The sequence below is a fragment of the Anguilla rostrata genome, chromosome 7 (assembly GCF_018555375.3).
Source record: "Anguilla rostrata isolate EN2019 chromosome 7, ASM1855537v3, whole genome shotgun sequence".
In the NCBI taxonomy this organism is placed as follows: domain Eukaryota; kingdom Metazoa; phylum Chordata; class Actinopteri; order Anguilliformes; family Anguillidae; genus Anguilla; species Anguilla rostrata.
Window position 1 is genome coordinate 7,193,586 of NC_057939.1, and position 27,083 is coordinate 7,220,668.

The 27,083-nt window shown below is 48.9% G+C and overlaps 1 protein-coding gene across 4 annotated transcripts; it reads left to right on the forward strand.

Moving 5' to 3' along the window:
• The first annotated feature begins 418 nt into the window (after positions 1 to 418).
• On the forward strand, positions 419 to 25,227 carry upf2 (UPF2 regulator of nonsense mediated mRNA decay). Of its 4 annotated transcripts, none has more exons than XM_064342569.1 (22): positions 419 to 722; positions 1,362 to 1,739; positions 2,659 to 3,438; positions 3,837 to 3,997; positions 4,393 to 4,584; positions 5,091 to 5,237; positions 5,971 to 6,074; positions 6,742 to 6,827; positions 7,854 to 7,962; positions 8,290 to 8,403; positions 8,872 to 8,988; positions 10,267 to 10,452; positions 11,031 to 11,234; positions 11,598 to 11,873; positions 12,332 to 12,515; positions 15,063 to 15,214; positions 16,770 to 16,874; positions 17,245 to 17,343; positions 17,754 to 17,927; positions 20,906 to 21,047; positions 21,460 to 21,580; positions 22,083 to 22,188. In XM_064342569.1, exons 2-22 carry the CDS (start codon positions 1,363 to 1,365, stop codon positions 22,099 to 22,101), a joined length of 3,849 nt encoding a protein of 1,282 aa, XP_064198639.1. In that variant the 5' UTR covers positions 419 to 722; position 1,362; the 3' UTR covers positions 22,102 to 22,188. The 4 variants fall into 4 exon arrangements, with proteins under 4 accessions (XP_064198639.1, XP_064198637.1, XP_064198638.1 ...); XM_064342567.1 differs by lacking the exons at positions 419 to 722; positions 22,083 to 22,188 and adding exons at positions 817 to 1,108; positions 23,847 to 25,227; XM_064342568.1 differs by lacking the exons at positions 419 to 722; positions 22,083 to 22,188 and adding exons at positions 817 to 1,108; positions 23,850 to 25,227.
• The last annotated feature ends 1,856 nt before the right edge of the window (positions 25,228 to 27,083 follow it).

The following is a 27,083-nucleotide window of genomic DNA, read 5'->3' on the forward strand; positions in this document are numbered from 1 at the left end:
TGTGACTGCTGCAGAATTCAATTCTGAAGTGTACAGAAACATCTTATCTGCTAGGATCCAACCAAATGCATCAAAACTCATTTGACGTATCTTCACTTTGCGGCTTGAAAATGAATTTGGGAGAGATGTAAATATCGTTCCAACATAACACCGTTGAGAGTGATCGTTGTAACTTATAGTAACATCCTTAACCTTGAATACACGGTAATATTCGCGAAGTGGGCGAATTCAGTAAATAATTAAGGTCGAGGAAACGTCTACGTCGCTCCTTCTATTACGTTGTATTGCATCTTGTAAAATAAAAATCAATCCAGTTTCATTAGGGCCCACACTGTAGTGCAGGTCTAGTAAGAGCAAATTAGCATGAGCAAAAGAAATACACTAAGTGACAAGTGTAACGTCATTTGCATATAATAAAATATGCCTACGTATTGCTCGAGTTCAGAGGTCAGCTAGCATATTGCCTGTCTCATAGGTTTTTCTGGCGCAGAGCTCGAGGATTACTGTGTTCAAATTTAGTAAAATACTGGACAAATAGTACTGTCTTTGTGAGATGTGATTATTGAATATTTCTAAATCTATATCGACATTGACAGATGCCATTTTAGTGATATTTAGTTCAGGCGCCGCGTGGAGCAGAGAACTGGGGAGGTCCTTCAGCAATAGGGAAGGGTATTTTAACCACCAAACGAGCCCGATGTTTATATTGGTGCAAATTGAAGGTAATAACACAATAAATGTGATGTTTTAGTGTTTTTTGAAAGTATTTTTAAACAAAGTAGAACAGATGGACGACGGCAGTGACTATTTAGCGATCAGTCACTGCGCATACATTGCATATGCGCCAAGTTGTTTGTTTACGTTTTCAAGCATAGCTAGGTAGCTAACGTTAGTTAGCCATCTAATCATCGCTGATGTAGCTTGAAGAGCCAGTGTTACCTAAAGTTATCTACGATAGTTAGCTGGATTAGTAGACAAACTTGATTGCCGTACTTGTCACTTAAACAAATGTGCTGGCGTTAGTGAGCTAGCTAACTAGAATAACGTTGTAGCTAGCTAGGTATCAATAGTAGCTGCATGAGTCTTCGAAGATGTTAGCTAACAATGAGTAAGAGTTGTTACATTTCATGCTAGATAGATGGCTAGACAGCAGCGGAACAATGTGTATGCTATTGTGACATCAATATTCTTAGCCATTTGCTTTTAACGTGACGAATGTGATTTTACTTATCAGTAAAACTCTTCCGCACAAACCTGAAACTAGCTTGCGTTGATATGACACGACAGTTACATAGTTTATAACTGAGACCAACTAAGATAGTTTTGGCTTTGTAATGACGCAGTATCCTGCTGTTTTACAGTATGCCCGCGGAGCGCAACAAGTCGGTAAACATGGACGAGAAAGATGTGTGTTCGTTTTTAAACAAGGAGAAAGACAAGGACCGAGAGACAGAAAGGAGGCCTGCCTCTTCCCGGGAGAAATCGAAGGATGAGACGAAGGCGTGTGCAAAGAAAGACAACGGCAAAGCCGCGGAAGAGAAACGGAGACGTTTGGAAGAGGATAAGAGAAAGAAAGAAGAGAAAGACCGTAAGAAAAAAGACGAAGAAAGGTTGAAAGCAGAGGAGGAGCAGAAGCAGAGGGAAGAGGAGGAAAGGAAACTGAAAGAGGAAGAGGAGAAGAAAAGGATGCAGGAGGAAGAAGAGAAGAGACAGCGTGAAGAAGAGGCAAATCTACTCAAGTAAGATCACAGCAGGGCAGCGTTTGGGCTAAATTAGGCAGCTTTTCACTTGTTCAGTGTTAATTCCTTATTTAGGGTACTTCTGTGAATTTGAAGTACAACTTGAAACTGAATAGCAGTATGATAATGAGATGCACAGCAGGTTGTCTCACATGGAACATGTTATTTTCTAAGAAGCTTTATTTTGTATAAAACTGTTCTTGGATGAACTATACATCTTAAAAGAAAGTAATAGTCATATGCAAGTAAAACGACAGATTTTGAAGGAAGCTTGATCCATCTTGGTTCTTTTCTCAAATGGTGAAACTGACTCCCTAAATAAGAGGCAATTTGATTTAGTTTACGATTTTGTTATTGTTATGTTGTTATTTTGGTTGAAGTATTAGCCCAGTCATAACGGGCCCTCTGCGGAAGTACTCTCATTACTGAAGGGAGTTTTCTCTGTCGGCTGTATGGCTGGAGGCCCTGCCTTTACAATACGCCAGCATGCTCAAATGTGAATGTCATTGTTTTCATTACCATCTCCAGCCGCTGTATTGAATGAAATAACCCACAGTACCATCTAAAGTTTCTGTGTGATTTAATGCTCCCAGTTTACCGCATGCCCTGTTAATTTGCTCTTGAACTAGGGGTGGCAAATCCAGGTTCAGAAAGTAAAAGTCCTCCCCAGCATTTTGTTCAAATTTTGTCAAAATCAAAGTTTTCTGATTGGCACAAGTTTTCAGCCAGGAGGCAGAACTCATTTGTGGAACTCTGGCTGAATTCATGGGTGTTAGAAACACATTGTAGGACTTTTTCTTTCTGACCCCGACTTTCCACCTCGGTCTTCGGCCAGTCGTACCAGCCGGTAGTTACGCACCAGAGTTGCCCGTTAGCCATAAACTTCGTGCGGTAACGTTGCGCCGTCTTCCCCTTCCAGAGAGAAGGAGGAGGGCCACCAGCTCCACCAGGAGGCGTGGGAGCGCCACCAGTCGCGCAAGGAGCTGCGCGTCCGCAACCAGAACGCCCAGGAGGGCCGCCCCGAGGAGGCCTTCTTCAGCCGCCTGGACTCCAGCCTGAAGAAGAACACGGCCTTCGTCAAGAAGCTGCGCACGCTGACCGAGCAGCAGCGCGAGGCGCTCTCCGGCGACTTCGCCTCGCTCAACCTCAGCAAGTACATCGCCGAGGCGGTGGCCTCGGTGGTGGAGGCCAAGCTGAAGATCTCGGACGTGGGCTGCTCCGTGCACCTGTGCTCGCTCTTCCACCAGCGCTACGCCGACTTCGCGCCGCTCCTGCTGCAGGCCTGGCGGCGGCACTTCGAGGCGCGCAAGGAGGAGAAGACGCCCAACGTGAGCAAGCTGCGCACCGACCTGCGCTTCGTCGCCGAGCTGACGGTGGTGGGCCTGTTCACCGACCGCGAGGGCCTGTCGCTCATCTACGAGCAGCTCAAGGCCATCATCGGCGCCGACCGCGAGACGCACACCCACGTCTCCGTGGTGATCAGCTTCTGCAAGCACTGCGGCGACGACGTGGCCGGCCTGGTGCCGCGCCGGGTCCGGGCGGCGGCCGAGAAGTTCGGCCTGGCCTTCCCGCCCAGCGAGATCATCAGCGCCGAGAAGCAGCAGCCCTTCCAGAACCTTCTGCGGGAGTACTTCACCTCCCTCACCAAGCACCTGAAGAAGGACCACCGCGAGCTGCAGAACATCGAGAGGCAGAACAGGTGGGAGGAGCCTGTCTGTGGCCTACATGCCATGAGATTCTATTCGGCGGCTCGCCCAGTGCATCTCGGCACGGGCTTTGAGTGATTTTAGTCTCTGTTAACTACCATAAAAAGAATATCTAATTTGCCACTGAACACATAGATATATGTTATGTAAGCGAAGTTTATTTGGTGGACATTGGCGCAACTGTGAAATGTGTAACCTAGTCTCTGTAATAGTCTGCAGTTATGTCGTTCATCTTGTTTCAGTGCAACATTTACTGGACGGTTTTTACTCTTAATGACTGTAGCACCCATGATGCAATGCAGCGGATTGTTTGTCCACTTGTGCTTCTGCGTCTGGCGTGCTGGTTTTCCTGAACGCTGGACTGTCTGTTCTGATCGGTGTGTGTCTGTAGGCGTATCCTGCATTCCAAAGGGGAGCTGAGCGAAGACAGACACAAGCAGTACGAGGAGTTCGCCACCTCGTACCAGAAGCTCCTGGCCAACACGCAGTCGCTGGCAGACCTGCTGGACGAGAACATGCCAGACCTGCCCCAGGATAAGACCGTGCAGGAAGGTAAAGGAAGTGTCACATGGTCAGTGAGTGACAGCTTAAAGGGCTCACAGCTTTTCTCTCACTTTGCTTGGTAGCTCCCTTTTACAAAGAGGGCTATTCAGAGTTTTACTGAGCGCAGTCATCCGTATTCCTGTTTTTTCAAACAACCCCACCAGATCTGATGTTCATACATGTACGTTTTTTTGTTTGTTTTTTTAATGAGCCCCTTTTTTTTTAGGCCAAACTTGAAGCTTGTCATTGGTTATTTTGTCACTAGATGGCGCAATTACATTTCACATTTTTCCAGATGTGGTGTTTGAGGGGAAAGGCTGCAAGTTGAACTTAAAGGCAAGCGAAAGGAATAGTTTTTGGTCGGCGGTTTGATGGTCTGACTGTCGACCCCCCTTTTTTGGCAGAGCACGGCCCGGGCATTGACATCTTCACCCCGGGGAAGCCGGGGGAGTACGACCTGGAGGGGGGGATTTGGGAGGACGAGGACGCGCGAAACTTCTACGAGAACATGGTGGACCTGAAGGCCTTCGTCCCCGCCATCCTCTTCAAGGACAACGAGAAGGGCCTGCCGGGCAGAGAGAGGGAGGAAAGCAAAGGTGCAGCACACCTGTACAGCACACCTGTCTCCATACCTGTCCCCACACCTGTCCGCCTGCCTGTTCCACAGACCTGTCTGCACACCTGTCCACACACCTCTCTGTGCACCTGTCCACATGCCTGTTCCACAGACCTGTCTGCACACCTGTTCTACACACCTCTCTGTGCACCTGTCCACATGCCTGTTCCACAGACCTGTCTGCACACCTGTTCCACACACCTTTCCTCATACCTGTCCGCACACCTGTTCCACCCTCCTGTACTCCCTCCTGTCCATACACCTGTGCTTGCTGCTGTCCACACACCTGTCCACATACGTGAGCTCGCTCCTGTCCACACTCCTGTCCTCGCACCTGTCTGCACACCTGTTCCACACACCTGTTCCACACACACCTGTGATTGGTGCGTTTCGGAGTTTGGCTCCGTCAGCGTCTCTAAAGCTAAGCTTTCATTGAGAGAAGTTCTGACAGGCCCGCCTCTTTTCTGTGTCACATGACCCGCCCAGATGCCAAAGAGGTGAAGGAGGTGGCCAGCACGGAGGAGCTGGAGCTGGAACTGGAGACCCTGGACATCGCGGACGACACCCTGGAGCTGGAGGCCGGTGACGAGGCGGAGGGGGAGGAGTTCGCCAAGAAGCTTCTGGACGAGCAAGGTAAGCGCAGACCGTCTTGTGTGAGTTCCCATTGTCCTCCAAGGAACACAGTATAGTCAGGAGTCAGGACGTGACCCCTCTTAGTGTGGAGAACGCCTGTATCTTAGGGGATTAATAGGAAGAGCACCTCTACCTTTGAAGATTTGTAGACAGAAGTTTAAAATTACCTTCAGTTAAAAAGCAGTTAAGCATAAGCATGTGCAGATAGCACTGACCAAGCTGGTTGGACGATTAGTATGTCTTTGCGAACATGTTCACGTGACTGTGTGCAGTGTTTCCTTCAGGAGTCAGGTTAGTGGCAGGGAGAGATCAGGCCCCGGGGCAGAGTCTCCACAGCCAGGCTGGAATATTAGGTGAGCCAGCTTGTACAGGAGAGTGGGTGAGCCGGGCTGTACAGGAGAGTGGGTGGGCTGGCTGGCCTGTACAAGAGAGTGGGTGGGCTGGCTGGCCTGTACAGGAGTAGAGATGAATAGGTTTGCACCAGGCAGTATGTAGTGTTGCAACAAAACTAGCCATGAAATAACATATTGGTAAACTAGCAAAAAAAAGAAATATGCCTGTCTAAGAAAGTAAAACTAGACAAAGTAGAATCACACTAAATCAGATTAAAAAAAAACAGTTTTCTACTGAAATAAAAATGAGATGAACACAGATTAACTACAATTAACTACACTGAAACTAAAATACATTTTCTCCTAAGGAAAGCAAAGGTGACGTTTGCGTGTTTCTTTAGAACAAGAGGACGAGGAGGCCAGCACTGGCTCTCACCTGAAGCTCATCGTAGACGCCTTCATCCAGCAGCTGCCCAACTGCGTCAACAGAGACCTAATCGACAAGGCAAGGAGTGACAGCCCTGAGAAAACACACACACACACCATGGAATTGTTTATACACAGTGACGTACCTCATTACAGTGCAGACTTGTGTAAAGGTCTACTGTACATGAAGTATCAGTAAATACACTTTGTAACCGTGGGAACCCGTGCTGTTTGCTCTTTTTTTAACAGAGATAACAGTATAATTGAGTTGAGTCTCAGTGTTACCGTTTGCACGTTTGCAGCAATGCGGTGCGAATCAAAATTGAGCTGTTATAACGTAGCTGAACAGCGAGATGCAGAAAGCACTTAAATTGGATAGATGGGCTAGCCTGGAGCGAATCCTGTGCGTGTGTGTGCATTACTGTCTTATCAAGCATATCCTTCATAGCAGTGAATGTTGGTAGCAAGAGCACATTTCAGTAAAACATGGTAATAAGGCCTCTTGTTTGCATTATTAAAACGAGCCCATTACTGAAAAACTGATGGAGGCCATCTTGTGAGCCTGGGCACGGAACCCTGGCAAGACCCGGTATTGCCAAATGACTGCTATTTGCACAGTTACTGCCATTTGACCAGTCACTGCCCAGTGTTTGCTAAGGTTGTCACTAGCATGTAAATGAAGTACCGCAGCGTACGGTACAGAGAGCGTTTCTGTGTACGCTGGCTCACGTTCGGCTCTGTTCCAGGCCGCCATGGATTTCTGCATGAACATGAACACCAAGGCTAACCGGAGGAAGCTAGTCCGGGCTCTCTTCACTGTTCCACGGCAACGGTAAAAGGAAAATGCGCCGTACCTATTTGTGAGCCCAAACTCAATTACTGTTCAGACTCATCCTTTATTGGTAACACAATGTAAATGGGATGTTAGTTACTCAATTAAGTATCCAAATGGCCAATACTAGTCACCATTAGTACATTATTTAATATACTATCACGTATCTGCTGTCCTAAATAGTCTGTCTGAATTCAATACGTGAGTGTAGCTTTTAAACGTGGCTGTTAATGATTGTTTGTGTTTAATTAGTGGTAATTATTTTATCGAGGTAGACCTCTGGGGTGGTTCTGTCTGGATAATTGTTTGACGCACGTACTGGACAAAAAAAGATATCACCCTCTTTGATGGCAGTGAACTGAAACGTGTACAAGAAAAAGACAAACTGGTGGCCCTAGTTGTAACTATGAAAAAAAGGATAAATTTGACTACACAAGGTTTTCATAGGTTTTTATGGAGAGTGCTCTTTTCAGAGTGCTGTTCATTTCAGTTACAACCCCAAGGTGGTGCTATTGCTCAGTTTTATCATTTTGTTCCACCAAATCTGTGTTTACCTAGTATCCAATGACTGAACTGTGACAATCGGTGCAAATAAAAGTTTTACAGACCGTTTGTCCAGGAGATCATTTATTTTATGGCGTTTGAATGGCTGCAGCTGCGCTCCACCTGCACACGTGATCCTAGTCCGTTGCTAGTCTGACGCTAGTCTGACGCTGGTCTGATGCTAGTCTGATGCTAGTCTGACGCTAGTCCGTTGCTAGTCTGATGCTAGTCTAACACTAGTCTGATGCTAATCTGACGCTAGTCTGATGCTAATCTGACGCTAGTCTGATGCTAGTCTGATGCTAATCTGACGCTAGTCTAACGCTAGTCTGATGCTGGTCTGACGCTAGTCTGATGCTAGTCTGACGCTAGTCTGACGTGCTGCGACAGTGCTGTAATGGCGCTCAGGACACGGTTGGCTTTACTGCGTCAGTACCGTCCCCTTTGCGTTGCGTTAAAACTGTGGGACCCTGTTTCCTCCAGGCTGGACCTCCTCCCGTTCTACTCCCGCCTGGTGGCCACCCTGCACCCCTGCATGTCGGACGTGGCTGAGGACCTGTGCTCCATGCTGAAGGGGGACTTCCGGTTTCACGTGAGTCATCCGGTTGGGGGCGTGGGGGGGTGTCTCTTCAGAAGCTTCCGGAAGGGCGGTTGCTGCTTTCGTGGTCCATGTTTTGCTCACTGTCAAGGGCTCTAGTTCACATAGGCTTCTGCAAATGGCTTATGTGAATATTGGTAATTCTGTGGTTGTAGGTGGATGAAACTGGATGTTAGATGCTTCTGTATAACATTTTAGACGCAATGGAGGGAGGTGCTGAAGTAGACTATTTTCATGCATTTTTATTGTACGGTTTTTTTAGGTTTCTTTCTAGAATGTATAAGAATGATTCACCTTCCTGTTCTTTTTTTTAACTCACAGATCAGAAAGAAGGATCAGATCAACATCGAAACGAAAAACAAAACAGTGCGATTCATTGGGGAGCTCGCCAAGTTCAAGATGTTCTCCAAAACGGACACTCTTCATTGCCTGAAGGTGCGTTTGTGTCCGTCCGTGTGCAGGCAGAGGTGGGAAATCCAGGTTCAGAAAGTGAAAGTCCTCCCCAGTAATTAGTTGCAATCGCCTGGATTTGCTAATCAGACCAATTCTTTAGCCGGGAAGCAGAACAAATTGGTGAAATCAGCTGGCTGAGGTCATGGATGGAAGAAACACCTGGCAGGACTTTTACTTTCTGACACCTACGCTTTCCAGCTCTGTGTGCAGAGGGTCACTAGACCGACTGTAAAGAAGCATTTTTGAAATGTACCCACTTTTTGGTTGTCAGACAGCAGCCCAAGATTTACAGTTCACTGTATATGTGTAGCTTTGACATTGTCGTTCGCCACCTGGGTTAGGTAAGTAGTGAAGTGATATGATTGATCGCGTAACAGTGTTGCGATGTGCTGTACTGTGATGGTGATAGTTAGATGGTTCCCGTGGTAACCGCGTGCTTCTCTTGGTCAGATGCTGCTCTCGGACTTCTCCCACCACCACATTGAGATGGCCTGCACTCTGCTGGAGACCTGCGGCCGCTTCCTCTTCAGGTCCCCGGAATCGCACCTGCGCACCAGCGTGCTCCTGGTCAGTACTGCATCAGCTTCACATAAACCAGCGTGCTCCTGGTCAGTACTGCATCAGCTTCATATAAACCAGCGTGCTCCTGGTCAGTACTGCATCAGCTTCATATAAACCAGCGTGCTCCTGGTCAGTACTGCATCAGCTTCACATAAAACAGCGTGCTCTTGGTCATTACTGCATCAGCTTCACATTAACCAGCGTGCTCCTGTTCAGTACTGCATCAGCTTCACATAAACCAGCGTGCTCCTGGTCAGTACTGCATCAGCTTCACATAAAACAGCGTGCTCCTGGTCAGTACTGACACATCAGCTTCATATAAACCAGCGTGCTCCTGGTCAGTACTGCATCAGCTTCACATAAACCAGCGTGCTCCTGGTCAGTACTGCATCAGCTTCACATAAACCAGCGTGCTCCTGGTCAGTACTGACACACATCAGCTTCACATAAACCAGCGTGCTCCTGGTCAGTACTGCATCAGCTTCACATAAACCAGCGTGGTCCTGGTCAGTTATGCTATCAATCACGCATATTAAACCCGATGACGACTAGAATTAAAAAAAAAAAAGAATTTATTATTTTTTTAAATAATAAAAATTAATTTTCCAGATGCAATAGGACTAGCACTGGATTGGGACACCTTCTCTACGGTCCAGAATAAACAGCTCTAATAATTTATGTGATGTTAATATTCTAAAGGAGGTTTAGGCTGCAGCCTGTCCTAAGTGTGTCTGGAAGGTTATAGAAGCCTCTTTTCTGGGCTATGATCATACAGGCTGCTGCTATGAAAGTACCAGTTTGAGCTAAATCTCTATTTTTCTACTGATGCATAGCCTCTAAACAGTATATATCTCAAGTATGTGCAATATATTTTTTGTTACTGCTGCTGTATAGACAGAAATAAACCAAGATAAAGTGTGATGAGTACACCAGTCAGCACAGGGAAGTGACTTCCATCTTCATAAAATTGGTCCACCTGTTCATTCCTCATTAGATAACTACTATGAAGGACAACACTAAAAGTGAAAAATAATATTATCAAAGTTTTCCTTTTTGGAATCAGTTGATGGCTTTTTCGAAGTCATGTGAGAACTTTTTGAATTTGTTGAGTGATGACCATCTCTCTCTCTCCCCCCCCCCCTCTCTCTCCTCTCTCTCTCCTCCCTCCTCCCTCCTCCTCCCTCTCTCCCTCTCTCTCCTCCCCCTCCGCTCCCTCCTCTCTCTCTCCTCTCTCTCTCTCTCTCCCCCTCCGCTCCCTCCCTCCCTCTCTCCCTCCATCTTTAGGAGCAAATGATGCGCAAGAAGCAGGCCATGCACCTGGACGCGCGCTACGTGACCATGGTGGAGAACGCGTACTACTACTGCAACCCACCGCCCGTGGAGAAGACCGTGCGGAAGAAGAGGCCGCCGCTGCAGGAGTACATCCGCAAGCTCCTGTACAAGGACCTGTCCAAGGTCACCACCGAGAAGGTACTCCGGTCCCGACCATACACGACCACTTTATCGACCGCACCTCACAGCTGTACACGACCACGTTATCAACCACACCTCACTGCTCTCTTTACCAACCACACCTCACTGCTGCACACGACCACATTATCAACCACGCCTCATTACATTACATTACATTTACAGTATTTAACGGACGCTTTCATCCAAAACGACGTACAACAGTGCATATCATGGTCATTGGAACAACTACAAAACACAGGTTCAATAAGGTACAATACCTCATTGCTGTACCAGCTACTTTTTATCCTCAACTTTTAATGTTCAGGCCATACCTGGGTTAATTACCTGCCAATATAACCAGAAGGCGGGGTTTGTACTTTTTTTCAGAGTATTTCATTGGTTCCAATACACCAGACAAGATCAGTAAAGCGTAGAGAAGTATTTGAATCCAAAGCAAATGCGCATTTGACCCAGGTCTGGTTCAGGCATGTGTGTGAGTGCCCATTGCTGCAGCCCCCGCTGTTGATTTGGAGGAGCACAGATGAGCGCTCTCTGAGTAAGACCTGGCGGTGGACACTCGTCTGCTCTCCCCGCAGGTGCTGAGGCAGATGCGGAAGCTGCCCTGGCAGGACGCGGAGGTGAAGAATTACCTGATCTGCTGCATGGTCAACATCTGGAACGTCAAGTACAACAGCATCCACTGCGTGGCCAACCTGCTGGCCGGGCTGGTGGCCTACCAGGAGGACGTGGGCATCCACGTGGTGGACGGGGTGCTGGAGGACATCCGGCTCGGCATGGAGGTCAGGAGGGCCTGGGGGGGGCTAGAGGGGGTGCTGAAGGGGGTTGGGGGGCGGGCGTCCAGTGGGCGGTTGGGAGGTCTGGAAAGACATTTTTAAACATAAGCAGCTGTATCATCCTTGTGCAGATTTCTCTTTTGAATTGAGGCCTTGTGGAGCCTTTTGATGGACTAATTAAATCTGCTAGAAAGAGCCTGCAGACAGCGGACACTGTCAGGTCCACAAATCGTTTCCAAAAGAAAGAAAATGCTGGGACAATTTTCAGGGTGAACTTTTCCCTTTAAGTTTATGAGATGGCAGAACCCAGCCGTGCTGTGGAAGCGAGCAGCTTTGTGTGGTGCGCTAAGACCTCTGCCCTGTCCGCAGGTGAACCAGCCCAAGTTCAACCAGAGACGCATCAGCAGCGCCAAGTTCCTGGGCGAGCTCTACAACTACCGCATGGTGGAGTCGGCGGTCGTCTTCCGCACGCTCTTCTCCTTCATCTCGTTCGGCGTGAGCCCCGACGGCGCCCCCAGCGTCCTGGACCCCCCCGAGCACCTCTTCCGCGTCCGCATGGTCTGCACCCTGCTGGACACCTGCGGCCAGTACTTCGACCGCGGCTCCAGCAAGCGGAAGCTCGACTGCTTCCTCATCTACTTCCAGGTTCGTCTCTGTCAGCTCTGAATGTGCTGTGTAGGAACGTTCTCGATCGTCAGAATCCGGATGAGCTGTAATGAAGCACGTTTTAGAAGCTTGTCCTTCCTATTCCAAAATATTAGCCCTCAGAGCTTTATTTTTTTTTTTTAATTTGAGAGAAATTTTAAGGCCTCAATATCTTGATGCACTAAGTATGGCTACCATTTTCTCAAAAAATTGTAATTGAGATTATATGTTTGTGTGTTATTACTATTTTTATTATTACTATTTACATTTTTGATTTTGTTTGTATTTTTGCCCTTGTTTTATATGTCTTGTCTCTTTATTGCATTTTGAAGCACATTGAGCTGCTAGCTTCCTTGTATGAAAGGCACTCTGAAAATAAAGTTTATTATATTGAAGTTCTTTTGCACTCTTAGTGATGTTAAAGGCTCCTTGCTTTGTGCTCCCTGCCTCGTGTCCAGCGCTACATCTGGTGGAAGAAGAGCACGGACGTGTGGACGAAGGAGCACCCGTTCCCCATCGACATCGACTACATGATCAGCGACACGCTGGAGCTGCTCCGGCCCAAGATGAGGCTGTGCTGCTCGCTGGAGGAGGCCACGCGGCAGGTCACCGAGCTGGAGAGGGAGTTCCTGCTCAAGCTGGGTGAGAGGAGCGCCGCCTGGCGGAAAGGCGCGCACTAACGGACGTGTTCGCTAATGGACGCGTTCGCTACCGGACGCGTTCGCTAATGGACGCGTTCGCTAATGGACGTGTTCGCTAAAGGACGTGTTCTCTAATGGACGTGTTCTCTAATGGACGTGTTCGCTAATGGACGTGTTCGCTAATGGACGTGTTCGCTAATGGACGTGTTCGCTAATGGACGTGTTCGCTAAAGGACGTGTTCGCTAAAGGACGTGTTCGCTAAAGGACGTGTTCTCTAATGGACGTGTTCTCTAATGGACGTGTTCTCTAATGGACGTGTTCGCTAATGGACGTGTTCGCTAATGGACGTGTTCGCTAATGGACGCGTTCGCTAATGGACGCGTTCGCTAATGGACGCGTTCTCTAATGGACGCGTTCTCTAATGGACGTGTTCTCTAATGGACGTGTTCGCTAATGGACGTGTTCGCTAATGGACGTGTTCGCTAATGGACGTGTTCGCTAATGGACGCGTTCGCTAATGGACGCGTTCGCTAAAGGACGCGTTCGCTAAAGGACGTGTTCGCTAAAGGACGTGTTCTCTAATGGACGTGTTCTCTAATGGACGTGTTCTCTAATGGACGTGTTCTCTAATGGACGTGTTCGCTAATGGACGTGTTCGCTAATGGACGTGTTCGCTAATGGACGTGTTCGCTAACGGCACAGGTTTCATGTTAACTGCACTGCAAAAACCAAAGAATAAGTCAGTTTTAAGTTTTTTTTGTCTCATATTTAGACTTTAAAATCTCATTTCTAAATTTCATGCTAAATTTCATTTACTCATTTCAAGACTTGCCAATGCGGTAATGTAATTTTAGTTGTCAAGCAAAAAGTAAGTTAAAACTGGCTATTATTTCCTACGTGAGAGGAAAAATAGTACAAAATTTAAGTCTCATTACATGGCTAAAGCAGTTTTTTGGCAGGCGAGCAGGTGAGGTCACCCAGTGCAGGGGCTTTTGGCCGAAGCGAGCAGAAGGTGTGTTTGAGCGGGGAGAGAGAGAGAGAGAGAGAGAGAGGGAATGGCGGGGGTGTTACCTGTAATGTCAGCGCCTCGCAGGTTTTCCTGCATTCTCTCTTTTCTCTGCGCCTTCTCTCGGGAGCGCTCGCGCCTGACCTGCAGCCGGGATCGAGTGCTTGTGGGCCTCCCCGACCCGCCTGGTCAGCCGAGGGCTATCCTGCAGTCATTGTGGGACACTTCCACTGCCCCAGAGCTTTCCCGAAAAAAGGGCTATTACTGTGCAGGATATCTGATTGGATGACACTTTACATTTTTTTATCAAACCAAAACTAAAGTCATACTCCTTTATTTCTCACAAGTGGAGGTTAATTTTCTGTGCCGGGACCTGCATACGGTTATTGCGAATTCATCAAATATTCAGACCGCAAAAAATGCAGAGTGCATTTTGCCTCAGCTGCCAATGCGTCAGGCGCCAGTTCTACACGCAAACGGCACGTAAAGACGCGGCCTACTGCTGACCTATACCTGCTTCAGTTCTCCTGCTTTGAATACACTGTGAGGCGCTGCATACATTATGAGACAGCTATGTGAAAGTTGCGTAAGTCGCTCTGGATAGGAGCGTCTGCTAAATGGCTGCAATGCCGTGTGTAACGTTGAGAGACCGCTTCTGGTTGGCCGTTGGTTTAGTGTAGTTTTTAAATATTTAACGGGGTGTAAGTGGCTGGTCTGTGTGACTGGCGCTGCAGCGGGCGAAACGGTGGGTCAGTGAGCCGCGTTCTGGCGGCGGCCCGTAACTCTGAGCTCTGACTGGGCTCGAGCGGCGCGAAGCGCAGACGCAGGGTGGAGCGACGGTCGCTCCTCCACGCCGTCGGCGCGGAATGCAGACGGGGAACGCGTTCGATAGCCTCGCCCCTCTGACTGCGTCGTTCTGGAAATGCGGGTCAAGTGACCGTGTGCACGCCAGCGTTCCCTCTCCCCAACCCCCCCCAGAACAGCGGCGTCATTGTTCCTCAGTGAGCTCTGGTTCAGCTACCTGGTCTGGAGTCAGCCAGAAATTATATGTCAACTTTCAAACTTTCAAAAATAAATAAATTTAGTCCCATCCCATATAGCGTGGTTCGTTTTCCTGAAAATTTCCAGCTCTTTCTAAAATGCTGCTTCAAATTTTGGCGTGATAATCATTTCTTTGAGTCTTTACAACACAACCATGTTTCTGTATTGTCAATGGGTTTCTTGTTGGATTAAGTAACTTGAGATCATTAGAGATGCTTAGAATGTTTTACTGTAAGAACAGCTTTGGACATGTGTGTGTGTGACTAATCTTCTTACTATTTTTTTTTCCATATTTCTTCTTTGAAAATTTGGAATACACCTAGGAGTGTAGCCGTGCTCAAAATATCTTTCGCGTGACTGTAGGAATGTGGGACAGAAGGAAGTGGATTTCCGCGTGGTTAACGCAGAGGTTAAGCTTGTATTTCCAGTGAGCAGGTGCAGTTGGGGTAAGGCGCCACCGTTGGCCCGTTTGACCTCTGACCCCTGACCCCTTGTTCCAGGCCTGGCCATGGAAAAGGACGGCAAGTGCTCCAGCACCATGGGCGAGGGGGAGGCCCTGGACGAAGAGGATGATGATGATGACGAAGAGGGCGGGGCCGAGACCGAGGAGCAGTCTGGGAATGAGAGTGAGATGAATGACCATGAAGAGGAGGTGTGTAAAAATCCAGTGTCTGTCAGACCGGTATGGTTAGCGTACAGTCAGCCTGTCTGTCACGTTTGACTATTGCTTTTCTGCATAGTCATGTTTAGCTATGTTACCTTGTGTTGGTCATGATTAGCTCTGGTTTAGTTATGTGTGTGTTACGGTATGGTATTGTTAGTATGTGTTGGGTCATGATTAGCTCTGGTAAGTGTGTGTCTGTTACGTCCAGCAGGTTGGCAGTGAGCCATGGTATGTTAATTAAATTACAAATTCAGATTTCAAATTCAAATACAAAGACAGTTCATGAATAATGAGAAAAGGCCATTATGAGGACACTGATCAGCGATCTGCTGATCAGTGCTGTAACCACCACACTGACCCCTTATCAGTCCTTTCTTCCCCAGGACACGGTGTGGAGCGTGTGTTTTAAGTGCGGACATGTACATTAGTGTGTATCAGTCCTTGTGTTTTAAGTGCGGACATGTACATTAGTGGAACCCTCTCTGTAAAACCAGCTATCCATATTAATGCTTAAGACGGCTTAAAGTATTACCACTTATCTTAACATTCCTGTGCCAAATACACTTTTCCAACAGGAAGTTATTCAGGTTTTTTTCAGTGATTTAAAAACACGCACGTGAAATAGTTATAAAGCAACAGGTGCCGACAGTACTTTTCATACAAGGAAATGAGAACAATGGTGCGCTTATGATCATCGAGTCCCTCGGTGGAAAAGCGGTCACACTCTGGTCAAACGGCATGCGACAGAAAGTCGAAACTGGTGTCCTGACCTTACCGTGATTATTGCTGCCTCTGTAAAGTCTTTGTCTTTGTGACATTTTTCTGCTCTCGAGTTTATTTTGGCTCTCTGTCAGATGATGCCAGTCCAAAGCTGTCAGTCAGAAGGCTAACGCTTGATATGAGCCGTCTTGGGTTACCGTGGGTTTTTCCTGAAGAATTACCCAAACATAAATATTTGTTCAAGACCTGCATATTACGTACATGCCCGCACACACAAGTACAATGAGGCTATCTTGCATTAACGTTTACATTACCTTTAGGTACGTGATTCGGCTCGTTGAAAAAATGCGATAGTTGACGTGGGAAAGTACGGTGTGTGTATCCGACTGTTAATGGACAGTGCAGCAAAGGAAGAAAGTATGTCACATTTGGAAGGGTTCCCAAGTGTGGCTTTTTTTTCTGCCATAATTTTGAATTGGCAGTTGGAACCCTCGTTCACCCCTGTGCCACTGCGACATGAGTCCCTTGGGGAACCAGTGACACTAGTTAGCACCAGTAGGAAGAGGCATACATATGTCTCCCTAGCAACAGCTGGTAACCTGAGAGTTCCAGGCTTGTCATTGGAGGGAAATGATGTAACGCAGGCGACCACGGTCAACTTAAACTGACATTGCCACTCGCAGGACAAGGCCAGTTGTGTCCTGTTACTGAGGACCCCCGGTCATAGACGGTTAACGACACAGCCAGGGATCGATCCCGCAGATACAGGGCCCAGCCTTCAGAGTGCAGAGGCCTGCCCTAAACGGTGCTCTGCCTGTTTCAGGAGGGGTCCGAAAACGAGGAGGAAGAGCGAGAGGAAGAGGAGGAAGAGAACACGGACTACCTGACCGACTCCAACAAAGAGAACGAAACGGACGAGGAGAACAACGTGAGTTTGGCGAGGGCAGCGACCCCGGTCCCCTCCACGTGATGCGGCTTGTCTTTAACGTGTCCGTAGCGTGTCTTTAACATGTTTTTAGTGCATATTTTCATGTCTGTAGCGTGTGTCTTTAGCGTGTCTGTAGCGTGTGTCTGTAGCGTGTGTCTTTAGTGTGTCTGTAGCGTGTGTCTTTAGCGTGTGTCTGTAGCGTGTGTCTTTAGCGTGTGTCTGTAGCGTGTGTCTTTAGCGTGTCTGTAGCGTGTGTCTTTAGCGTGTCTGTAGCGCGTGTCTGTAGCGTGTGCCTTTAGCGTGTGTCTGTAGCGTGTCTGTAGCGTGTGTCTGTAGCCTGTGTCTGACGCCGCTCTCTCCCTCTCCTCAGGAGGTGACCATTAAGGGTGGGGGTCTGAAGCACGTGGCCTGCGCTGAGGACGAGGACTTCATTCAGGCTCTGGACAAGATGATGCTGGAGAACCTGCAGGTAACACATAGGCTCATGCAGCGTAGTGACATGCGTAGTAACCATGGTGACAGTGATCTAACTGGCTAGGTAGTTGGTACGCGATGACATTAGCTAATAGTTATTGCACACAAAATAAAATTTACAACAAAAATTCTAATATCCCTATTGGCATGGTGAATGTAAAGTGTGAGCGACTCGTGGTAATCGCAGTTTGACCTGTTGAGTTACATGAGTGTGTCTACAGTGATTCACATCAGTCTGCTCCTGCGATTTCCTTTGATTAATTTAATAAGCAATAAATGATTTGTTTGTTATTGTGTATTATTTTTACTGGCAGTGCAGTGGGGGGCACCTTGTGAAAACATGCACAGGTCTGTGCGGTGGTTGATCATTAACGTGCTGTATTGTGTGTGCGTGCGTCCATGCAGCAGCGGAGCGGCGAGTCGGTGAAGGTGCACCAGCTGGACGTGGCCATCCCGCTGCAGCTGAAGAGCCAGCTGAAGAAGGGCCCCGCCCCCGCCTGCAGCGCCGACGCCGACATCGCCGACACCGCCGACACCATGCAGTTCGTCATGCTCACCAGGAAGGGCAACAAGCAGCAGGTACTGCGAGACTAGCGAGCTAACCGGCTAACCGACTAGCCTCTTATCTAACCTGCAGCAGGTACGGAGAGACTAGCGAGCTCACCGGCTAACCGACTAGCCTCTTATCCAACTGAGCAGCCTCTTATCTACCCAGCGGCAGGTACGGAGAGACTAGCGAGCTCACCGGCTAACCGACTAGCCTCTTATCCAACTGAGCAGCCTCTTATCTACCCAGCGGCAGGTACTGAGAGACTAGCGAGCTAACCGGCTAACCGACTAGCCTCTTATCCAACTGAGCAGCCTCTTATCTAACCTGCGGCAGGTACTGAGAGACTAGCGAGCTAACCGGCTAACCGACTAGCCTCTTATCTACCCAGCGGCAGGTACTGAGAGACTAGCGAGCTAACCGGCTAACCGACTAGCCTCTTATCCAACTGAGCAGCCTCTTATCTAACCTGCGGCAGGTACTGAGAGACTAGCGAGCTACACCGGCTAACCGACTAGCCTCTTATCCACTGAGCAGCCTCTTATCTAACCTGCAGCAGGTACTGAGAGACTAGCGAGCTAACCGGCTAACCGACACTCTTATCCACTGAGCAGCCTCTTATCTAACCTGCGCAGGTACTGAGAGACCAGCAGCTAAACCGGCTAACCGACTAGCCTCTTACTACCCAGCGGCAGTACTGAGGACAGCAGCTCACTGGCTAACCGACTAGCCTCTTATCTACCCAGCGGCAGGTACTGAGAGACTAGCGAGCTAACTGGCTAACTGACTAGCCTCTTATCCAGCTGAGCAGCCTCTTATCTAACCTGCAGCAGGTACTGAGAGACCAGCTAGCTCACCGGCTAACCGACCAGCCTCTTATCTACCCAACGGCAGGTACTGCGAGACCAGCTAGCTCACTGGCTAACCAACTAGCCTTTTTTCTAACCAACTAGCCTCTTATCTATCCGAGTAGCCTTTTATCTAATCAGTGGCAAGTACTGAGAGACTAGCCAGCTCACCGGAAAACCGGCCAGCCTCTTATCCAGCAAGCTTTTAGAATGTGAATATGTGTACGGTTAGCGTTTACAGCTCTACTGAGCGACAGGTACAGTTTTAATGTGTTCAGCTGTGCAGAGGAACACTTATACAGTACGCAGTGCTGTACAGAGCTGCTTATCTTCCAGAGTGGTTTCAGGGTGCTCACCTGCATTGTGAAATTGCTCATCTTGTTCTACAAGAACATTGCTCAGATTTTCCCTCAGTCATTCGTATCCGCTGTCAGAGTTGGACAGATCCTCCTTCCTCTCCTTTTCATAATTTACACTCATTCATAATTCAGTCTCTGCATCTGAGTCACAGCTGGGTTATGAATTGAAATTGCCAGCCTGCACAGAAATAGTTTTGGCCGTCTTGCCTTTAGAGTCTGTTTTTTTATTTTCTAAATATGTGTCTGAGGTAGGTGTGTGTGTGTGTGTATGTGTGTAAGCGTGCTCGTGTGTGCATACTTGTATTCTCAGTGAGTCCGTACAGTACCACCTGTGTGTGAAGCAGAGCTTGTTATAATATTGACTCTGCAAGTGGAGCTGTGTGTCTGCGTGTGTGTGTTGTGTGGTGCTGTGTGCTGCATGTGTGTGTTGCGTGTGTGGTGTACGTGCGGCGTGTGTGTGACCTCGTGTGTGTGTGGTGTCATGGCGTGTGTGTGTGGTGTGAGGGGAGCAGTGCTGGAATGTGCGGGCGGTCTGCAGTGTGAGGCGTGGCCCCGCTCCACTGGGCGTGTGCGGTGTTTCTCTGAAGGGAGAGGGTGCCCCACACTGGAGCCCTGCAGCCTCCTTATACACACAGCTCTCTCCAGCGGGCCGGAGCCTCTCCCACGCACGTACGCACGCACGCACGCGCGCGCGCGCGTCCCTGTCCCCGGGTGCCTTTCACACTCAAAACGCTGTTTAGCCGAGCGCTAAAAGCAGTGCTGGTGCTGCCCCCCGTGACCCCGCCGACTTCACAGCCCCTTTTGTTCCTTTGATTCCGCGCGTCCTCAGAAAGAGGCGTGGCCGCGCGGTCCTGGCGGAAAACGCAGACCGGCGCGGTCGTCTCGAACGGGTGGATAAAGGGGCCCTGTGTGCGTACGGCGTCTAACCCAACTGCCACTTCCGTCTTCTCTGTCCCTCCCTCTCTCTCCTCTCTTTTCTCCTCTCTCTCTCTCTCCTCTCTCCTCCCTCTCTCCCTCTTCCTCCTCTCTCCTTCCCCCTCCTCCTCTTCCTCTCTCTCTCTCTCTCTCTCTCTCCCTCTCCATCCTCTCCCTCTCTCTCTCTCTCTCTCTCCTCCTGCCTCTCCTCCCTTCCCTCTCTGATGATCTAATGCCCCTTGTGTGTGATGTACACACACACACAGAGCACGTCTGTTATGTCACGCCCCAGAATGTAAATGCCCTCACTGTTCCCTGGAAGCGCTTTCCTGGAAGTGCGTTACCTGGTATATTTATTTTGAAGAGTGTCCGATTTTAAAAAATGCAGCTTATTTTGTTACAGCTCTGACCGCTTGAGACCGTGTAAAAAGGGAAAGGAAATCGAAAGCCGTTCTGTCTGACACACGAAACAAAAACACGCGCTGTATTTGCTGCGGCTAACTGGGTTTCCTCACTGGGGAGAACCGGAGAACTGCAGCAGGATTTGAACCCACAAAGAGAATTTTCTGTCTGGAGGGCAGGTTTCCCCGCTGGCTTGTTTTGCTTGTGGTTAGGGCCCCTCGCTCAGAGAGGGTGCTGCGGGCCTCTGGCTTCTGTTGGGCTGAATGGAATTCTCTGTAAGTGTGAAAATGGGTGCTGGGGCAGTGTTTTTTTGGGGGGGGGGAGTTGTGTGAAGTGGTGAACGTGGATGCGTTTCCGTGGACACGCTTTTAACAGAGTTTGTGCACTCTTTCTCTCTCTCCTCCTCTCCCTCTCTCCCCCCTTCTCTCTTCCCTTCCTCTCTCTCCTCCCCCCTTCTCTCCTCTCCCTCTCGCTCTCTCCCCGCAGTTTAAGATCCTGAACGTGCCGCTCTCCTCCCACCTGGCTGCCAATCACTTCAACCAGCAGCAGGCGGAGCAGGAGGAGCGCATGCGCATGAAGAAGCTCACGCTCGACATCAACGAGCGCCAGGAGCAGGAGGACTACCAGGGTGAGGGCGTGCTCTCACACAGACTCGCATGTACATCACGCGCACGCGCACATACATCGCTCGCAGGCAAAAACATACGCACACAGGACACCTCTCTCATACACACGCACGCATGCACACACACACACATACACACACACACACACACACACATACACACACACACAGGAAGCCTCTCTCATATGCACGCACTTACGCACACACACACGCATGCACACACAGGACGCTTCTGTCATGCACGCACACACTCATATCTATACTCATATCTGTACAGTGGATTGAGATTTAGACGCAACTAAGTATTTTTCCTTCCTAAAGGTAAACACAGTAGTTTATGGGTCTGGACTGGAGAGGTGATGTAACAGAAGCTCTTACCCCTGTTGTTTATGTACCCCCCCGCCCCCCTTTGCAGAGATGATGCAGTCCCTGGCCCAGCGGCCTGCCCCGGCCAACACCAACCGAGAGAGGCGACCGCGGTACCAGCACCCCAAGGGGGCGCCCAACGCCGACCTCATCTTCAAGACCGGAGGAAGGTGAGACACGCCCCTTAACACCACCTGTCTACCGCCGGTAGAACTCCCGATTTCACCGTCTTCCAGCCCGGAGACGGTCCGAGTCTTTCCGTGCCGGCCGAACGTCATTGGCTAATTTCTCTGTGCGTTTTTTTTTTACTGTGTTATAGCTAACGCTCTGAGCGTCGGTATTCTGTCAAAGTACCACTTCTGTTTGTGAGCCAGAGACCGTCGGAGCATTTTGTACAAACAAACATCCCAAAACTGGCCAGTTATTAAAAAACAACATTAATATTTTAAGCAGTTCTGTAAAGAGTTGATGTAATTTAAATTGATAAACTGACAGAGGGAGTAATAGGAAATGGCTATAACTGTACTTTTCCCAGCTGATTGAATGTGGCAGTGATGAGATTTGACACACAGCGTAGAGACAGCGATGCAGTGGCTGTTGGCAGAGAAGGGGAGTTGAGTCCTCAGCTTAAGGCATTCCTCACTGTTGTAAATTGCTCTGTTTCTTTTGCAGATACTACACGTACAAGTGATTGCCGCTGCTCTCGTGTTTAAATGTCAATTTGTTCTGTTTGTGTTTTCAATAAAGGCTATTTGAGATGTACATTTTTCAAAAACAAGCACCCCGTGTGGTTTGTCTGCTGAATTCTGGGGAGCGTGATTGAAATGCTGGTTACCTTGCTGTGTGTGTGTGTGTGTGTGTGTGTGTGTGTGTGTGTGTGCGCGCGCGCGTACGCGTGCTATTAGCATACACCCCAGTATTGCATAGCGTTTGGCCTAGCATATTATTAAAGGACTCTTGCTTTTTATGCAATGCACAATTCCCCTTTCAAGGAAAATGGTTGTTATTTCAGAAAATATTTAAACATATCCTGCTTGATTGGTTTGTTTTCCATTAAGTAATAGTGGTGTAATGAAAACTGAGCAGTTCACTGCATAATACAAGGCAGAATGGGGTATGATTAATTGGTCTTGCAGATGGAATGAGAAATTCTATTTACTTGTATCCATTACTTCACCTCAAATAAAGATCATTTGCTGTAGATGCTGCTGTAATGACTTTGTTGGGAAAAGAGTAGTCGTCAGCTTAACTGTGGGGTATCTGTCATGCATTAGTAATTGTTCACAGTTATGGTTGCTTACACTCACTAATGAAAGGGGAATGTCATGAGGTAAATAAATAAAGGGGTAATGCACTGTCACCATGGGGTCATCAGGGGTTGGTGTAAAATGCGCTGGCGTGTTTAATCGCGCTGTAAATGCATGCTCTGTGTGTGTGTGTATGTGTGTCTGTGTGTGTGTGTGTGTGCACAAGTTTCCGTGCAAGTGTGTGTGTGTATATCTGTTCATGTGTGTGTGTTGCCGCTTGTGTGTGTTGTGTGTACACGGGTGTGCGTGTATCTGCGCACGTGTGTGTGTTGGTGTAGGTGTGTGTGTGTGTCTGTGTGTGCGTGTGTAGGTGTGCGTGCATGTGCGTATGCGTGTGTGTTAGTGTAGGTGTGTTCGTGTGTGTATGTGTGTAGGTGTGTGTGCGCGTGTGCGTGTGTATGTGTGTAGGTGTGTGTGTGTGCGTGCGCGTGTGTATGTGTGTAAGTGTGTGTAGGTGTGTGTGTGTAGGTGTGTATGTGTGTAAGTGTGTGTAGGTGTGCGCGTGCGCATGTGTATGTGTGTAAGTGTGTGTAGGTGTGTGTGTGTGTGCGTGTGTATGTGTGTAAGTGTGTGTAGGTGTGCGCGTGTGTATGTGTGTAAGTGTGTGTAGGTGTGTATGTGTGTAAGTGTGTGTAGGTGGAAGCGTGTGTAAGCATGTGTAAGTGTGTGTGCGTGCGTGTGTGTGTAAGTGTGTGTGTGTGTGTGTAAGTGTGTGTAGGTGTGCGCGTGTGCGCGTGTGTGTGTGTGTGTGTGTGTGTGTGTGTGTGTGTGTGTGTAAGTGTGTGTAAGTGTGCGCGTGTGTGTGTGTGTAAGCGTGTGTGTGTAAGCGTGTGTGCGTGCGCGTGTGTGTGTAAGTGTGTGTAAGTGTGTGTAAGTGTGTGTAAGTGTGCGCGTGTGTATGTGTGTAAGTGTGTGTGCGTGCGCGTGTGTGTGTAAGTGTGCGCGCGTGTGTGTGTGTAAGCGTGTGTGCATGCGCGTGTGTGTGTGTGTGCGTGCGCGTGTGTGTGTGTGTGTGCGTGCGCGTGTGTGTGTGTGCGTGCGTGCGTGTGTGTGTGTAAGCGGTGTGTGCGCTGTGCGCGGAGCTCAGTGTAGGCCGGTATCTACAGTAACGGTCCTGCTGTTCCTCCAGGAGACGCTGACGCGGGCGCTACAGAGCGGAGCTCCAGAAGTGAGCGCCCCACCGGCCGACCGAGAGGAGCGCAGACCCCCCCTCCCCCCCACCTCACCACCACTGCAGGAGGGACAGCTACCCGCACCCGGTAGAGGGAGAGCGGCCGCAGGACCACCCCGCCTCTAACCCCTCCCCCCCCGCCACCCCCCCCCGTCCGTTCGCCACGCGGCCAGGCCCGCGTCGGAACACCAGCAGCAGACAAACCGGACCCCCGACCCCACCGACCCCCCCACCCCCCCCTCCCTCCGAACCACCAACCCAACTGTTACCAGGGCACTGACTGTCTATGGAAGGGGAACAGCTGGCAGTTCCACCGGGGGGGGGAATGTTTCTGTGAAAACCACACGCGCAGACGAGGGAGAGAGAGCGTGTGTGTGTGCGTGTGTGTGTGTGTGTGTGTGTGTCAGAAGGCCAGCTCTAACACTTTTCCCCCGCGCTGAGGATTAGCACGGCTGCTTTTTTCTGTCTCTGTCTAAGTGCTGTACACTTTAGAGTGTATTTCTGAGGAAGGGTAGAGAGGAGAGAAGGGCAGACCCTCTGCTGGTGGTCTTGAGTGCATTAGAAAGCACAGAGAGCGGGGGGGGGGGGCACGTCGAGGAAGAGAGAGGTGTGTGTGTGTGTGTGCGTGTGTGTGTGTGTGTGTGTGTGCGTGTGTGTGTGTGCGTGTGTGTGTGTGTGTGTGTGTGTGCGTGTGTGTGTGTGTGTGCGTGTGTGTGTGTGTGTGCGCGTGTGTGGGCGGGCGTTTTAGGCGTGCGTGCCTGCGTGCGTTTTCGGGTGTGGGGGCGGAGTCGGCTCCAGTGATCGGCTTCAGAGATGGCTCGTTCCTTCCCTCCAGCTGGAGTAGCGTGTTACCATGGTGATGGCCCTGATGGGGGTGGGGGTGGGGGGTGATGCTATGGGAGAAGAATCCCTGAGGGCAGCCATTGGAGAGTGGAGACGATATGGACAGACTGACCGACCGACCAGCTTACCATCCTCAGAAACGGGAAAACATGTTCGTTCATAAATATCTAGAGACATAAACGCTTTATTTTTTGCCTTTTATTTTTTTGAGGGAAGTCTTTCTGCTCATTGAGGTTGTAAGACGGTTTTGGCTTCGACACTCTTGATTTGTGTGAATATGATTTGTTTGCTGTTCAGTAGTTTGAAGTTAAATTGAGTGGTGTAAGTGTGGACTGTGATTTGCCTCTTTACTTTCCTGCAGCTTGATTGATTTTATTTCTCACTGTGTAACCTTTTAGAGAAGCTTTTTTCAACAGCTGCATGGCTTTTTTTCAGAACCAGCACTTGTGATTGTCTTTGCCAATATTTGCAGTAAATTCTCAAACTGCCAACTGGATTTTTTTTGTCTGTGGTTCTCTTAAAGGGTTCTAAAACTGACTAAAATGGTAATGACAAAAAAAAAGGTCAATTTGAATAAGAATGGCCTTATTCTTGGATATGAGAACAAGGGTATATTTATATATATATATATATATGTAAAAGGTATATACTGTACATAACCAAGAAATAGCATTGAATACCAAAAAAAGATCACTTGTAAAAATAAAATATCACTGCAAGTGCTCTATGCAACTAATTCTGTTAGTGGTCCAATTTGGACCTGTTACTGGAATTTGGCCAGTTGGAGGCACTAGAGGGGTGGATGGACTGACTCCAAATTTGGTGCCTAGATACTTTGGACTGTCTTCTACCAACCTGCCAAATTTCACAAAAATCCACAAAAAAGCGGTTCTACGGGCTGCTATGGACTCCCATCGCTGAAACAGTAAAATAGTGAAAAAACCAACGAGTAAAATAGGTTCCTATGCTCCAAGTAACATCACCTTCTGAAGATCATTTAAAATCTACATTATTTTATACTGCATCCTGTTGAGCGCTATTAGCTGTGGATTTTAGGAGATGGCTCTTTGAAAAGGAAGCTCTTGTGTGGTGTTTTTGTGTTGTGGCTGGGGACCGTGGTGTGGCGGTGCGCTGAAGCACCCCTGTGTTACGCTCTTGCGGGGGTGGAGCGGTCTTCCCGCTGGGTGTGTCTGTCCGTCTGGCCATAATGACAAGGCGCAAACCGCCCGGTTTCCTCTCCGAAAAAACACGCAGTCGAGCTTTAACTGCAGCTTCGGGACGGTGCCTTAGCTGCGGCACGCACAGCCGGCAGGGAATCCACAGCTTCAGCGGCGGAGGCGTGCTGTGTACGCTGCGCAGAATCTGCGCAGGAAGACGTCCGGGATGTCAAGTATGCAGCAGCAGTTGAGAGAGCACGTTTTGCGCACCTGTGAATACAGACTGAAGACCGGTTCCCGAGCTCACAGACCAGTTTTTATGTTATGAGGCCTACTGTATGTTTCCCCTGCATGGTGTAGGGAGGGGGAACTGCTCCTCTCCTTTGCGGTGTTCATGACAGACACTGAATTTGACTTCCAAGAAAAAGTAGAAGGCAAGCCAGGAGCTCAGCCAGAAATGTTGCAACTTTGTGACACAACCCAGTGAACATTTTTCTGGTGAAAAGTCAGTGAAAGCCCAGCTACGTTTGGTTTAAGAGTCAAGGTTTTCTAGCTAAATAGGACTTATCCAGCAACTGTATCCAGGCAAAACCTGAGCTATATTGGGGTTAACCTAGTCCGTTTATGTGTATCACATGTCTGAAAGTGCACGTATGTCTGGATCTAACCACCAATCAGAGGAGGTGGGGAGAGCTAGTCCAGGGATTACTGGGTGGCTAACAAAGGGGCATTTACATTGAGTGTGTCCTTCATAAGTATAAGGTGCTTGCATGTTGCCCTGAGTGATTTGCGTGTGCTGAGCTTGGCGTGTAGGGGAGGGCTTGCAGCTCCCCAACACGTGAAGATCAAGGGGTCACACTTCCCTACTGGTCTGCTATGTTGACATAATATCCATTTAAGCAGTGGGTATTTGAAGGGTCCTTTAAATTATCGAAAAAGTTCAAAGTGCTGCTTGTGGCTGGTGACTCCACAGGGTGACTCTTATCGGCAGTAACGTTGCCCAGGGTTAGGGAGAGTTTAGTCAGCCATGTCTCATTGCTCTCTAGCGACCCCCATTGGTCGATTGGGTGCCCGCGTTTGACTTGTTAAAGCTGCACATGAAGTCTTCCTCAGAGTCGTGTCTGTGCAAGCATGACTTGTGGGCTGCGGTGTTAAAAGAAGCAGCTGCCGACACCGCAAGCTTTGGACAAGAGCG